At 38.5% G+C, this 16,147-nt stretch overlaps 1 protein-coding gene across 1 annotated transcript in view; it reads right to left on the reverse strand.

Moving 5' to 3' along the window:
- Nucleotides 1–1,601: 1,601 nt before the first annotated feature.
- The window catches only part of LOC140232209 (calcium-activated chloride channel regulator 1-like), a 32,455-nt gene continuing 17,909 nt past the window's right edge, over nt 1,602–16,147 (reverse strand). Inside the window, exons 7-14 of the mRNA XM_072312346.1 lie at nt 15,001–15,222; nt 9,627–9,819; nt 6,320–6,444; nt 5,125–5,404; nt 4,473–4,667; nt 3,692–3,937; nt 2,178–2,472; nt 1,602–2,139 (exon numbers count right to left, since the gene is read on the reverse strand). Coding sequence (XP_072168447.1) covers nt 1,602–2,139; nt 2,178–2,472; nt 3,692–3,937; nt 4,473–4,667; nt 5,125–5,404; nt 6,320–6,444; nt 9,627–9,819; nt 15,001–15,222 — 2,094 coding nt within the window. The remainder of the gene's footprint in view (nt 2,140–2,177; nt 2,473–3,691; nt 3,938–4,472; nt 4,668–5,124; nt 5,405–6,319; nt 6,445–9,626; nt 9,820–15,000; nt 15,223–16,147) is intronic.

The raw sequence follows: 16,147 nt of genomic DNA on the forward strand, positions 1-16,147 counted from the left end.
CAGATTTACGCACTGTGAGACAGGGAGAAGAAGACAGTTAAAATAACAAATGATATACTTAGACAGTCGAGAAATTGCATGAAAAGTGATGATCTGTAATTCAATATGTGTTTTATAATATGAAGGGGTAACAGGATTTGATAATTTCCTTACGCCTAACGCCGTATCATGATTAAAAATCCTATATTTATGGTAGTTTTTTTTTAAGTTTTGAGATGAATAAATTTCTAAATCCTAATTTGGCATTCAGATCTCAATTTTTCAGTCATGTTTGCATGGAATTTTCCTCGACGAAGATTATGTGCAATTAATGAAGGGGTCGTGGATACACGTCCTTGGTCTATTAGAAATAGGATATGATTTACGTAACTTACCACTCCAAGCGTTATGCTAAAGAACAGCTGCACTCCACTCGAAAGCTGTTGCTTGTCAACTGGAGATTTTAATAGGATAGTGAAAATACATGTTTAAAATTATGTACACATGTTTTAACACAAAGACACCGCAGATTACAGAAAAACGAACACACACGCATACTTCTTTACACGTAGAAATGTTGCAATTAAATACGATAAGAGTATACGTGTTCGCTAACATTTAAAATAACATGATACGGTTTTAAGGCTCTATATGCCTTTGAAATCACAATTTTTATATCAACGATGACATTGTATATAGTAGATCGACAGAAGAGCAAAAGGAAAGGATATTGCACAAAAGGGACAGACAAGTAATTACATGCCATATTCATCTGACAAACAGAGATGTGACGGGGTGGAAATACACGAATGCAACAACCTAGCCCTTGCTTCTGTTCGAAAATCTTTTGTTAATTAATGAACATTGTACAATGTTACGCTCCACCGGAATTGGTTTTCAAATAATGTTTGAAATCTTTCGTGCCGTCATATATATTTGCACGATCCGTTTAAGTTTATTTTCTTTAGGCATAACTGGTTGTTGTGAATTGAAATATTCTAGAGTTCATGAATGTTGTTATCATTCGGGATGTTACAGGTCTTGTTCTAATCACGGGACTATGCCGAAGGGGTATTCCTTGAAAGCTGTTACTCATGAGAAAATGTTGCTCGGTCAGACTTTTCTAAAGGAAGGATAGAAGTTTTCTGTAACGCAACCAAAATTAAAGCTGTGACCAGCATGACATGGTTGGAAGACCCTGAGTTAACCAATTATCATGTATCAGATATATGCTTATATACTCTAAAGCCAATATTTGTTTTTTAAATGTTTTCGGAGTTAGCAATTTGTTGTTTAAATCTAAATCACTGGACGTGCTGCTAGCAAACTTTACATATAGTTACGAAATTTACGTTATACAGGAGTCATCATGACCTAACCGTTAGCTTCTGAAAAATATTTCAGCAAGGCTTAAAACATTATTAGCGTAATTGTTTTAACACAATCCCTATGAGAAACATTTGTATGCTATATTTTATTTTTGTCAGTTTCCACCTCTTGTCAAGCATTGTTCGAATTACAACTTACATTGACAATTGTCCCCTTGGAATCCAGCTGAACAGCTGCATGCGCATGTTTGCGAGTTGAAAACCCCGTCATTCTGACACACTTTAGATGGACATTTAGTCAAAATTTTGACTGTTGTAGCGGCTAATGTCGGTTCTAATGTTGTTTGTTCTTGTGTTGTTATTGGCTCTTTTGTTGTAATTGGTTCTTGTGCAGTTGTTGGCATTTGCGTAGTGGTTGGCTCTTGTGTTGTTGTTGGTTCTTGTATTGCTGTTGGCTCTTGTGTTGTTGTTGGTTCTTGAGTTGTTGTTGGCTCTTGTGTAGTTGTTTGCTCTTGTGAAGTCGTTGGATCTTGCGTAGTTGTTGGCTCTTGTGTTGTCGGTTCTTGTGTTGTTGTTGGATCTTGTGTAGTTGTTGATTCTTCTGGTGTTGTTGGTTCTTGTGTAGTCGTTGGCTCTTGTGTAGTTGTTGGTTCTTCTGTTGTTGTTGGTTGTTGTGTAGTTGTTGGCTCTTGTGTAGTCGTTGGATCTTGTGTAGTTGTTGGTTCTTCTGTTGTTGTTGGTCCTTTTGTAGTCGTTGGCTCTTGTGTAGTTGTTGGTTCTTGTGTAGTTGTTGGTTCTTGTGTAGTTGTTGGCTCTTGTGTTGTTGTCGGTTCTTGTGTTGTTGTTAGTTGTGTTGTTGTTATTTCTTGCGTTGTTGTTGGCTCTTCTGTGGTTGTAGGATTTGGGACCGGGATAATACGCCTGAATGTTGCAACTGCGATGTTGGACACGTCTCCACTTTTGCCGCTGTCGTCAGTGGCGCGAATGGCGAACCAATAGGAGAAAGCAGCCACCTGCGTCGCGTTCTCGACAGAGGTAACGAATTCTTCCGGCGACCCGAATGGCTGCGGGACCAGCTGATCTGAACCGTTCACCCTGGAGGCCCCCTCAAAGTCAGACATCAACATATCCATAGAGTCTGACACACGGATGTCATATGATGTCGCTAAAACATAAAACAACAATGAGAGCAGAACCCAATTCATCGAATTCTCGCTATCACAAACAACTATAAGAAATTTGATAAAGCGACGGCGCTATTAAATGTTCATATCAGACTGTCAAATCTTCCCTGAGGACTACTTCGTTTTGCTTTATTTTTGGATATCATTTCAAAGCTGATTTTCAACAAAGTAATATACTTCACATTCCTCTGGAATTGTATGCTCTTTGATATTAGATATATAAGTGGTTTCTAATCATCTCACAAAAAGTTAAAATCTGTATCCCCATCTCAATCGAATCTATACCATCCCTTTGAAGCTCTAATGCCTATTCGACCTGTTCCTTTCAATTCAGACAGATCTCCCCCGGAGCAGGACTGCGATTCTCCTGCGATTCATGGTGAAGTCAACAATGGTAGAGTCGGTGGCAGTACATGTAAGGTTTTGGGGCCTGTTCAAAACGTTGTAAGCAGGTCGTAAAATAAGCACGCCCTGATAGCATGTCGGGCTGGATGGCACAGATATGTGATTGTTGATGTGGTCTATGTATGTAGTCAGGATTAGCAAGACTTGAAAAAAGAGGTGTCCGGTGCATATTTTTATCTGTTTATATATGTACGTACCTATTCTGCGAATAGCTGTCATTACTTTTGCACCTGACGAATACCTTAACGAACGACTTCAGTAGAAGCATCATTATAACAAACATTAAAAGAAAAGCACATAATAATGACATGGATAGCTGGAAATTAGAGTTCAGTGGACAAAATCAAGGGAGCATAAAAGAGTTCGATACCAATTAATGCCGCTGTCCAAAAAGGAGGCGTAACTTTGCTGAAGGCACTACCCTTTTGTGGTTTTATTTGTTTGTGTTCATTACAAGACACTCAGTTAATATTTTGTAGCACAGAAACATTTGAAAATCATACAAAAGAATCGTGTTTCCATGATGCAGGACTGTTGCTGTATAAGTGCGCTCCAAGTAAAGACATCAGGGAGGGGGCATTCCATGAAGCGTTTTATTACATATTTTTCCTGACAAACTGTTATCAGCTGCTGAAATACTTCAATCTGACTGGCTGAGAGCAAGTTTATTCGACAAATTTGTCGAAAAAGAAAAAAACACGCTTCATGAATTGTCCCCAACAGAGCTGTAAATATGCCAAAGCATATCATAATCCTCTGCCAGCATGAAGTATCAACGTTAATGAAAACCTTTACCTGTTCCTGAGTCGAGATCGTCCCCCGGTGCAGTCCATGTCAGCACGGCTGTGAGGTTTTCAACGGACGTCGAAGTCACCTGGAGGTCGAGAATTCTGCTAGGTGGAAACACGTCCATGTTCATGATATCGGATGGCACATTGTTGATGCTCGTGGATCCAGTGGATGAACCTCTGACAAAGGAAGGAGCATCTTCAACCTCCAGTTCCTGCACCATGTCGCCTGCAAAACGTACCGGGTAACTACCTGTCGAATGAGAAAGGTATCGGGGATGTTGCTCTTTCAGTCGTTTGAACTTGGTCAAGTTGCCTTTTCGTGCTTAAGAATTATGCCAACGAAGGAATGAAAATTTTCACAGATCAATTCATCCCTGGAAATATTACAGAACATTTCAGACAGCTAGAATAGGGACCATTAAAGACTTTGGTCCTTACTTGGCATGCTTTCACATACACGAGTGTGTCTCACTATTAGCAAGCATTCCATTTAATTACTATCATTCGGCACAGTTGTGACGAAATTTCCGGTGGACATATACAGTAGTTTCTTCAAGCCACAATGAAACGTTATATATCTTTGACATAAACCGTACACACATTTTTCGTGGCATAACATTGAGAATCCCATTCGAAAGAATCAAAGGCATTATTTTTATTTTAAAAGCGAAAACACACTTCCATTCAAATGTGAGCATGTGATATGTCGCCCCGACATCATACGGGAGACAAATGAAGCTCATAAAGGGACTATAATATTCCCTTTTCATTTTCGTACAACATACCAATCGATGGCCTCGAAGCTACCGTGCCATCATCATTAAAGCTGATGTATGCTTGAGCTCTGGACCCGCTGGGTTGTCTTAGGATCTTGGCGTTCCCATCGTTCTCTGCGACGATTCTAAGATTATAGAATCCACTTGATGTGAAACCAAGGAAATTTCTCGAGTATATCCCGTCGTTTGCAGTTACGTCTGCCCCTATTAAAGGCATTATTTACAATTTGAAGATGAAACAAAAACCCAGCTTTAGTGCTTCGAAATAGTTCTAACATGTCAATAAGGGATAGAAACAAAAACATTAACAATTTGAATCAGTATAAACAATGGTAAATATTGTTAGATATACAAAATGTTAACAATAGTTATAATAAAAAAAAAAACAGTTTCCAAACTAAACTGTCTAAAGTTATGGTTTATTTAGAAAAATTGTGATATCTCCCTATATTTTAGGTTTCATTGCGAAATTTGTATAAAAATTATGATAGGATGTTTTATGATACAACTGACCTACATTTATTATGCATCAAATTTGATATCTCTCACATTTCTTTTTACATCACTGCTCCGCATGGTAAACTGTACCCTTAAATATACTTTTATCTATTTTGCGTTCATATTTGCTACTGGAAAGCGTTGGAATGAGTTAAAATTATACCTGCTCCGTTGTCTAGCAGCGGTAATTCTAACGCTGTCCCGCCAGGTCGGTCGACGAAAGCCTTGATGCTTGCAGCAATGACTGGTTGAAAACCCTTCTTGGCCTGTGCGTACAAAACCACCGGTTCGATGTCATTCGAGAAGTCCAAAACGGAGTTACTGATCTCCGATGTGATGGTGATTGGGTCCTCATCCTCGAAAACTGGATCTGACGTGATGGATAGCGTGACAGACTGCGTGGAGCTAATTTGATTCTGGATGGTGTACGTCCACTGTCCGCTCTATAGTTGAGAGTCACAATAAAACAAAAGGATGCTCAATTAACTGGATAAACATTGTATTGTAATAGATGCCATTTCATGTTAATGATACATAGAAAAGTGAAAATAAAATAAAATCACCATCACTCATAAATTCTCTAGGTTATGCTCAATTGTGTAAAGATATTTCAGAAGAAATACACGTTGTCACGCAACGGAAGTGTATCCTCAAAGTATAGGACTTAGGAGTATATCATGAAGGACCTGCATTTTATACCAACAAAAAGATGGTGCTCCCATTTCTTTTCTTTTTTTAACATAAAAGAACATCTGGTAAACTCCAGTGGCGTCAGAGAGGTTAGGCCTGCCTGCGTGATATATACATCCAACCTCTGTTTGATCTCGTTAATCGTGCTCAGTCATCTTGTCCCACATTTTGATAGAAATCTGGTAAGGCGCACAGCGCTCTTTGCAAAGAGGTTAAATAATACACTATATCATATACTAATATGTGGGATTGCCATGATGGATATACGCCCTGCTGTGCTCTGTGAGCGCTTGGCGAAAGGTCTACCATACCAAAGAAGGACTCGTCTCCTTGTGATCACTGAAATTTTACATAGTCTGCATTCTACCGATCCTCTATTCAAAATTTTAACAAAATCCGTCAAGACACTTTATGGCTGGCGGAGCGCCTGTGTCGTATTTGATATAAATCCAAAACGTGGACGTTACAATCCCGTACGTATTGCGAACACTGCTGAATGGAGTATTCTCAGGGTACACATCATTACCGAGGACACAATTTGCTGGTCAATGATAATAGTTTGTAAATCGCAAATTTAAAAAGTAGAATGCAAGGAACTTGTCTAGGAATTTAGTCTTGACACAAACTCGACTGAGTTAGGATTTTATTACGAATGTTCAGTCCTATACCTGCGCTACACCAAATATCGATATCGTTATTGTTTTCCTCGATATATTTTCATTATACTCGGAACTGCTTGATGTTATCACAGTGTTGTCGGGGAGAGTGATGGAGACCGTTATTCCTGGCATGCCTGGAAAGACATAAATGAAGATCAATGATAATATCAGCAAGAAATGATAACTTAGATTCTAAAGGATACTGATGCTAATATGCTCCTTATACAATAGCAGATATTACGGTTTTGTGTTTTTACAGCCCCTTTGAACCATATCATGGTGCTTCTGTACGATAAACATGACTTATTTTTGGCAATTCTACATACAATCTTTAAAGTATAAATATTCAAAAATTACACTTTGTGAAAAGTTTTACCTTCTCTATGTGAATGTGTATGACATTATCCCTCCGAAAGAACGATTTTCGCCTAATAAAGCATTATCGAGCTCTACTCCTTTATTAATGCTAACCTATAATAAGCTGCATAGTATATTTTATCCAACCTACAAGCGTTAATGCACACTACAAAATACTCTCGTAAATACTCCCAAATACAGAATAGCGTAAAAGATAAAGGCTCATGCTGAAAACAGCGTAGCAGGGTTTAAACTCCGGGCCCTGGTTAACTTGACTCGTTCGATACACCCACCAATGCTAATGCTAACGCAACTAATGCATCTACCTTGCAAGTTTACATTCTATCATTATTTTCATTATTTAGCCATTCTCGGCCCTCTCCTGACTCTTTTACTGGGCAGAAGCTGTGACCTTGGTCTGTGCAGAACGAAACGTGAACACCGTTTGTTTCAGGTAATTCATTCTTTTTTCTTGGTCGTCTCTATACATTCTCATTCCTTGCCTCTTGCAAGGAGTGGATAAAACGATGTCACATGATTTGTAAATAGAGTATGTCAATTTTCTCTCTCTCTCTCTTTCTAGGTAAATACCTAGAATAGTGTTTACACATATGTACAAGAACTGTAATCCTTGTGCAGGGTCCATGAGAGGAAATCCACCCCAAAAATAAATAAACTCTAAAAGAATGGAAAAAAAATGTTCCAAACAGAAAATTCAAAAAATGATACAAATTGGATAAGAAATAAGGAAGATATGACTTTTCGAAGTTTCACACTTCTTCGGAAAACACTTCTTGACCAGTCCTTTTGAATATTCAAATTACTGTTAACATTTGTTCTTATTATTTTGGGTGGTTTTAAAGCAAATCTTGTGTCTATACACTGAAATATGAGATTTTTGTCATTTCTGTATTTGAAATGATAAGAAATGTGTTGATTTGCTGATCAAAAAGTGTTTTCCGACAAGAAATTGATTTTTCAAAATGTCACAACTTCCTGATTTCTTATTCGAACTTATTCGATCATTTTTGCACTGTTCTGCAAGGTTTTTTTTTTTTCTCTCTTTCTTATGCAATTATTTTACGAAATTCTGGAGAGGATTTCTTCTTTAATGATCATAATTATGTACCTCCCGAATTTGTAATTGTGTATGTCAGCAGAAAACGAGTGTTCCTTCCAATGAGGGCGTCGAACGAAACATTTCCAGTTTGACTAGCTCCAGAACTCAAAGTAAACGCTTCGCTCAGTAACTGGAAAACAACGAGACAAGAAAAAAAAATTATTGCATTTAAAACCGAGTTACATTATGTCATTGGAGGCGTTATGATACAGCCACGTACACTTTTCGTTACCTTCTAATAATTTCATGCTCCATTTTGACGGGGTAATTATTCTATCAGCTTGATTTTACTCTGTTCGTGAGACATAAAGTTAAAAAACAAACAAACAAAAACGTGGAATTGCACTTTGAAATGCGAAAATGTATTGTATCAACACCAGTCCTTAGAAAGTTTTTTTTTTCTCATAATTAAGTATCTATGGGGTCGAAAATAAATTGCATTTACAGCAAGTGAATTACAGAATCACATAATAAAGGAAAAAAGATGCAGCAGAACAACGTGAATACATAAAACATTACATATTAGACAAATATGACAAAAATACCCTGTAGACTGTTTCATATAAAATTTCAAACCTCAATTTTTGAAAATGAGTGGCAAGTTTACCTTTCTTTTTTTTAATTCTATATTCTATTCTTTGTTATTTTTTAAGTAAGTCTGAAAAGATTCCAACGTAGGGGTTTTAGTCTTGAATTTACAGACCATTATATGCAATACTTGCATATATGCTTAAAAAGATATGAGATATATGAATCTCCATGTTGCTCAGAAAGTTATTCCCACCTACTTTATTTATTGTTTTCAAGTGTACGCAGATTTCATTGGTCATAAAGCAATTGATAGTTGCACTATATAAGATATTCTTATTTTCCATACATTGTATGTTCGTACATGCAAGTCAACGTATGCAGATGGTGATTTCCTTTATTGGGGTTAATTCATAAAACGTATCTGATATATTCACCGATATGCTGGTCGACACGTTAGTCAGTTCCCCACATTCACGCACCAACTCCTGCAGTGCGTCGTTAATTGAATTGGACGCGGAATTCACGTCATACGATATCGCAGATCCACCTGTTCCATCCAGGAAAAAGAAAGTAAATACAAAATGTTGCAAATAAGCAGTCGAAGGTTACACAGTGATAAAAAGTGCCATACTTCATTTTATTTTCATAAAAAGGAGATGACTCACTTACGTTTTACATGCATACTCTCTGGTGCCCCCCCCCCCACAAAAAAAAAAAAAAAATCTCAAACAAAAATCACATCCCAATAATTCCATCACAATTTGTCTCCGTTTCTTCTCACCATATCTATTTGAACATGGCCACTTTACTTCCTAAAACTTAAGCCAATCACCCTCAACGATCAGAAATAAAATCATGATCTATCTTCTTTAATGAAATATCATAAGCTACATGAGTGATTAGGTAGACAATGTAATTTAGAACTTAGAAAGTAGTTCTTGAATACAACAGCGAACATGGATGAATACAAGCCGTTTCGTAGCAGCTGCCAGTGACTGCCAGTAACTGACCATCTTTGGACAAAGTGGACCCTTTAGCATACCAAGTGAAAACAGTGAAATCAACGAAAGGTTGAGTTGACCGCGGAGGCAGTTAGCGTTCGTTAACGAGGGTAAATTCCTCCAAAAAAAGGTCCATTTTAATCTTTGCGTGTGAGATGCTTTTAAGTTGATCTTTTATACTTTGTTATTTCATGCCATTTTTTTTTTTAAGTCAGGTTACACATATATCACTAAATAACAAATTAGTCTACGTTTTCGCCCTCCCCTCAGTTTTCTCTATACGTTATAAGGTTAGAATCAACATTACCAGTTTCATCTGCTATAGGGTGGAGCTGGTTTGATGTGGATTGCTCGATGGTGAGGATGTTCACCCTGACACCTGTGTCTGGATCCCGGAGTGTGTCTCTCACAGAATGACCGACTATGCCGTTATCAAGACCGTCACTCATGAGGAAGATAATTCCTCCTTCGGTATCCCCAGATGGATGTGATCTCAACACCTGGATTATAGTATAACAAAAGAATTATCATCCTTTGCCAATAATGTCCCTCCCGTTTGGAACCAGTGAATCGTACATATTATTGCAGTCGACGATTATGACAATGGGATTAATTTATAGTTCCATGCAACGGTCATTACACGATCAAACACAAACTCTAAAATGCGTGTTCTATTTTGTTTGTTAATGTTTCATGTTTTTCTTTTCCATCTGAGAAGATGACTGGATATCCCACATTCCGCTGCACTATCTGGGTTTCGAGGGGGTCCAGTTGGATGCGAGATGGGACCACGTCACCGGGCTAAACGTCCTGCTCTTTGAGATGAATAAATGAAGTTTGATCTTCTACATACATGAGTTATGGTCTCTCTCCCACACACAGAAGAGGAGACGGGATGATAGCACACAGCAGTGCTCAGTCAGACTCTGGAACCTCATTCCATTTGAAAAGCAATCATTCACTAATATGAATTGTTTTCCAAAAACAGCAATGTTATAGTCACTATAGAATATATATTTTTCGACAATTATATTTACATTTTTCTAATTGATTCTAGATTAAAAATGAGGAAGTATGCTTACGGTAAAATTGTATCAATACTTTGTCTTTCAAAAGTCATTAATGCGAAGTATTCATTATAGGCTCTTTTAAGTCAGATCAAATGGAACTTTGTGAAAGACTCATCTTTGAATCAAATTCACATCTAATCTAATTCACATACATACAGGGCTGAGACCGATATCGTGGTCTCGTCGGTGAAAGCACGTGAAACTCTCTCTCTCTCTCTCTCTCTCTCTCTCACTCACACACACACACACACACACACACACATACCCACACAAATCGGCTCTCACCCTTGTCAGACTTTCTTTAAAGAAGAAATTTATAGGAAATAATATCATATAAATTGACTGTTTTCCATCATTTAATATCATTTTGATTAATTTCTGACATAAATCATGCAATAAAGTTGCCTCTGCTTTGAATATAAGAATCTTTATTTTTACCGAATTTGAGCACTGGAAAAAATTCGATGCGGCTACGAAAAGTGCCAAATCTGCGACGTCACTAAATGTGTATGCAACCCAGCGGGATTTACGTATCTATAGGCAAACTGTGTGCACTTTTCAGGAAATTGGTGTGTAATTTGTTGTCAATCTAGAATAAATCGTCCGCCAAAACTATATATTCACGTCGTGAAGTTGTTTGTTTGTTTGTGTTCATTGGAATCATTTTTACACCCATAAATTAACGAAAAGACAAAGTTTTAAAAGCACAAAACCTATCGTCAGCTCAAGATTCACGATTGCTGTGATCAGCTGTTCCTTCGTACAGCCACAATTTGCTGTTATTATTGACACAACAAATCGATCATTGTGGGGGGGGGGGGGGATTGCGTATAGCTGAGGTAATCTTACATATATACTCATGAAGGATGATAACTAAGTCAAAGAGCTGTAATTGATTGGAAATCATTTTTACACCCATAAATTTATGGAAATACGACGTTTGAAAACCACAGAACCTACCATAATCAGCTCAAGATTCGCGATTGCCGTGATCAGAAGTACGCACAACAGTACCAGCAGAATTGGCAGTGAAGAGGTATTCCTTGATGCCGTGATTTCAGCTTGAGACTTGTTTCAGTTTGTTAGATAAATGTGACCTTCTTTTTCTCTTGTGTGTTGGTATAAATTCTAATTTCTACCTCAACTTGCTAAAAACAACAGTCTAACAAAGCGGGAAACTGCAACATTTCCGTGCTGAGCAGCAGTCACGATACACGTGTTGCATGCAAGCATGTACCGCTGCTGCAGCGACCTCCATAGTATAACACGTAGGTTGCTTGTAAACAAGGGGGTCCTCGGCGCAGTTGACCAATCGTGAACACGTATTTCGATCACGTGTCTTGGTAAGCAACAAGGCTGTTTACGTGTCTGGGAGACGATTTGCAGACATATTTGTCTGGGAGACGATACGCATGTTTCAGACGAATTTATGAATGAAAGTGAGTAGCATGACATCATGCCATGACCATATTTGGAATAAGCAGAGGTAGAGCTTTCTGTAGGTACCAAATATGTCAGGGTTCAACGCAGAATATCTAAGGCACGATCGCCAAAAGAACAGTCATTTTCGCCGTAAGCGAAGGCGATTTGGTCTTAGACGTAAGATTTTGGCCAACTTTTGAGATTGACATCCCACTTTTCTCTTCAAAATTCCACATTTTGTAGGTTGTATTTCGAAATGTTGTTGATATTAATCAGAAACTAAAAAATTTCCCCTACAACGTGATACCAAAATGTCAATTTGGTCCCTGAGGTAGGTCATTTTGTTACCTCTTTCGGGCTGTAGCGCGAAATCACATTTGCCGAGAAGTTTCGGGTTTTGCTAGAGCGGGTCTCATTATAGCCGTACGGCAAATCAGCTCATACACATTTCGTGACGTCGCTCAAATCCGATGTTTCTTGTTAGTGGCGAACGGAGCTACGTGGTCATGGAAATTGTGTGTTTTTTCAATCTCAAAAACAGTTTGGGGGTGAAGTTACATCGTCTAAAAGATATCCAGTTTTGTTAACTAGCTTCTTAGCTTTCCGTAGATATCAAACTTGTCATATTTCTAGATTCTCTATAAATTTCTGCTTTAAACATGTTTAAGGACGTTCCTCAGTTAAAGTGAAGTGCATGTCATTTTCTTCAAACTTTCCATACCGTAACTTTGACCCATCCGAAGCCCAAATGTGTAAATAAAACCATAGGTTCATGTGCTTGTTTTTCTTCTACGGGACTTTGAAGAATATGACTAATCTGCAGTCTTGTACCAAAATGATAGCGTTACAGGATCAAGACCATGATTGGCAAAATCTGCAATGCCAAACTTAAATCCCCATAATTCTTTCAAAATCCACGTTATTTTCTCCAAATTTCCAAGAATTGCAGAAAAGGGTATCCAAAAGAGGAAAAGGTTTTCAGGTTAGGGTTTACACTCTCATTCTTGAGCAAGCAGCGCCCTCAAAACCCATGTCAATTTCAAGAAACCTGACCAAATTGTAGAAGAAGGCTTAATAATTCCAGAAAAACAATCAAAAGTGGGGGTTCTTGTCCTCGTTTTTGTGCTAGCAGCGCCCCCATGCGACATATATCATCGTAAGTCCCCAAAATCTGGTCAGGAACCTATGCAGGGATGCCCTGGCAGGGTGCGTTCATAAATCTCACGCTGTACTTTCAAAACCCATGTCATTTTAACGAAACTTTACCAATATTGTAGAAGAAGGTTTACTATTTCCAGAAAAACAATAAAAAGTGGGGGTTGATGTGCTCGATTTTGTGCTAGCAGCGCCCCCATGCGACATACATCATCGTAAGTCCCCCAAATCTGTTCAGGAACCTCCATGCAGGGATGCCTGAAAGGGTGGGTTCATAAAACTTATGCTGTACATTCAAAACCCATGTCATTTTCACGAAACTTGACCAAATTGTATAAGAAGGCTTTAACTTATTCCAGAAAATTAATAAAAAAGTGGGGTTTATGTGCTAGTTTTTGTGCTGGCAGTCAACGCTTGCACCCCCATAATTCCTTATGATAGAAATCATCCTAGGACCCCCAAATCTGGTTATAAACCTATCGTGGGTGCCCTGATTAGGTGAGGTTCATGAATGCCATGCTGTACATTCAAAACCCATGTCATTTTTTACGAAACTTTATCAAATTATAGAAGAACGGTTACTTAATGCAAATGTGAAAATGGTGGGGTTCATGTGCTCAATTTTGTGCTAGCAGAACCTCCTTGCGACAGAAATCATCGTATCTGATCTGATCAGGAACCATTGCAGGGATATACCCTGCTAGGATGCATGAATCTAATGCAGTTCACTCAAAACCCCATTTTCTCTCTTTTCTTTTTCAAAAACAAAAAACGAAAACGTGTCACAATTGCAGTGATATGGTGGAAAATATTCAGAAAGGAAGGTCCATGTGCGTTTTTGTTAGTATTTCCCTTACACAGCCATAATGATATCATGTGGACGCAAACGTGGAAAACTTCACATTGACATGCTTGTTTGTTTGTTTGTTTATTTGTTTGTTTTACCCACTTGCTGTAACCATGAGCAGAAAGTGATAATGGAGGAAGAAGAATAAATATAAGGAAATGGGAGTTTTGACATTAGTCTGACGGTTCTCCAAAGGAAAAACAAATCTTAATATAATGACGTTGATTGAAGATTACAATGTTGTGTTGGGGTTGGTAAATTGCGTGTTGTGAACTATGAATATATACTTTGAGTAACCCCCCCCCCCCCCCCGAAAAAAAAAATTCTTTGATTTTCCTTTTGTTAAACCAGATTTGGTAATCAAAAAATTAATATCTGAATGGTGAAAGTGATAAATACATGTTTTGTAATACTTTCTTGACCTTTGTAACCCCCCCCTCAAAAAAAAAAAAATATATATGTATATTTTGCATTAGTAATGACAAGTTTAGATCTAATTTAGATTTTAACATAGATACTCAGATTGTTCTAGTTGTTAGACCTAAAAATGAAATGTGTGTCATAATATGTTGGTTATGTTGTTGTTGTTATTGTTGTTGTTTTTAACACCTAGTCTAGTAGACTAGTAGTCCCCGACTCAGGCCGAGGTACCTTAGCACTCGATTTTGGATGTTGATGAACAGACAATGAACTGCATGTCACAAAACAGATCTATGGATTGAAAATGGAAACAGCTCAGTTCCACTTCCAGGCTTCACGATCCCGTCGATCAGTGTTGTGCTACCATGACCATGTATATGCGGCTCGGACCGCTGAACTTTGCGTAGTACGTACAGATTGTAACGCGTACAGTCGGCACGCGAGCCGAGCGAGGCCGCCCAGCGCGGCCGTGGTGGGGAGCTGTCGGGTATCGGTACGTACCACACTCGAGCTCGATCTACTAGCAGCTGCTCAGCTCAACTAGCTCAGCTCATCACTCGTGCGTGCGCTTCTACGCTCTTTGTTACGTCACTGCCAACCTGCACAGCTAGGATGCGCACAAACGTTTAAATCCCTGTTCTATTTGGTAGACGTCACCATCATGGCAAATCTGCAAGATTGAACGTTCAGGTTGTGAGTATGTTTTCTTTCTGAAAGTCAGATGATATTCTCATTATTAAACGGGAGTTTAAAAGTCATATCCTTACCTCAAGTCCTCTCTCTAAACCACATCCAATGCAAGTGCCTCCATCAGCTGAAAGGGCCAGGGCGCTGCTGAGGGATAAGCGGTCCGACTCACTGGCGACGAGAGTCAACGCGTGCTCGGTTGATGCTGAACTTGTGAAGGTGACTATGCCAACCCAGGAACCAAGGGGAATTAGGTCCACAAATGTCGTAGCTGCGCTGATAACGCGAGTTATTCTGTCGTTCTATGGAAAGATGAAAAATTTTAAGAAATGATAAGATTTTCCATGAGATTGCAAGGATTCTAATATGTATATCACCTGCTTTTCTAAAATGTGTAAAGTTTATGAGGCGCGCATAAATAGTACAGGTCCCAGTCTCTTTCTTTAATTAAAATAGTGCCCTTGTTGTTTTACGTTAGTCTCATAAGGTTTCGACATACAAGAGAAGAGGATAATCAGATGTTACATGATAATATTTTGATCATATTCATTTTTCCGTTCCGTGCAAAATGCACCTTTAAAGAAATAAGTCAGGATGAACTCCCCCTCCTAACACCGCCTAAATTAAAACAAAACAAAATAAAACAAGAAGAAGACGGAGAAGACGTTCAGTGAGTCTTGAGCACACCTGAGTATAACGCAAGTTCACCTTTCACTCATTGTTTTAGGAATAATTACCCAAGGAGAATATAGCTATTTTTTTTAAAGCTCTATAATATCTGATTCTACAGAACATCTACTTTTCAACAACAAAAAAAAAAAAAAAAAGCAAAATTCTCTACTTTCGCGCATGGTTCCCCCTTGTACATTTGAGCGACAATGCCCATACATCCTGGTGAAAATTGAACCATACATTTTTAAGAAGAACTTAATATGGAAATTGGTCACCATCCCCCCCCCCCCCGAAAAAAGAAGGCCTTGAGGGCGGCATATCCCACTACCTCGAGTACCACGGGTAGAGATTGAACCTACACTCATTAATGCACTGACTGCATGGCACCATACTTGAACTTGAGCATGCTCAACTCTATAATCAATTATGGTTCTTGTATTTTGTAAACATTCCTCAATTTTAGGGGCTTTGGGTCCCCTGGCTTTCCTTGGCGTGTTCACAAGTGTGTGTGTGTTCGTGTGTTTTTGTGTGTGTCAGGGGTGGGGATGAGGCAAA

Source organism: Diadema setosum, chromosome 8 (genome assembly GCF_964275005.1).
Source record: "Diadema setosum chromosome 8, eeDiaSeto1, whole genome shotgun sequence".
In the NCBI taxonomy this organism is placed as follows: Eukaryota; Metazoa; Echinodermata; class Echinoidea; order Diadematoida; family Diadematidae; genus Diadema; species Diadema setosum.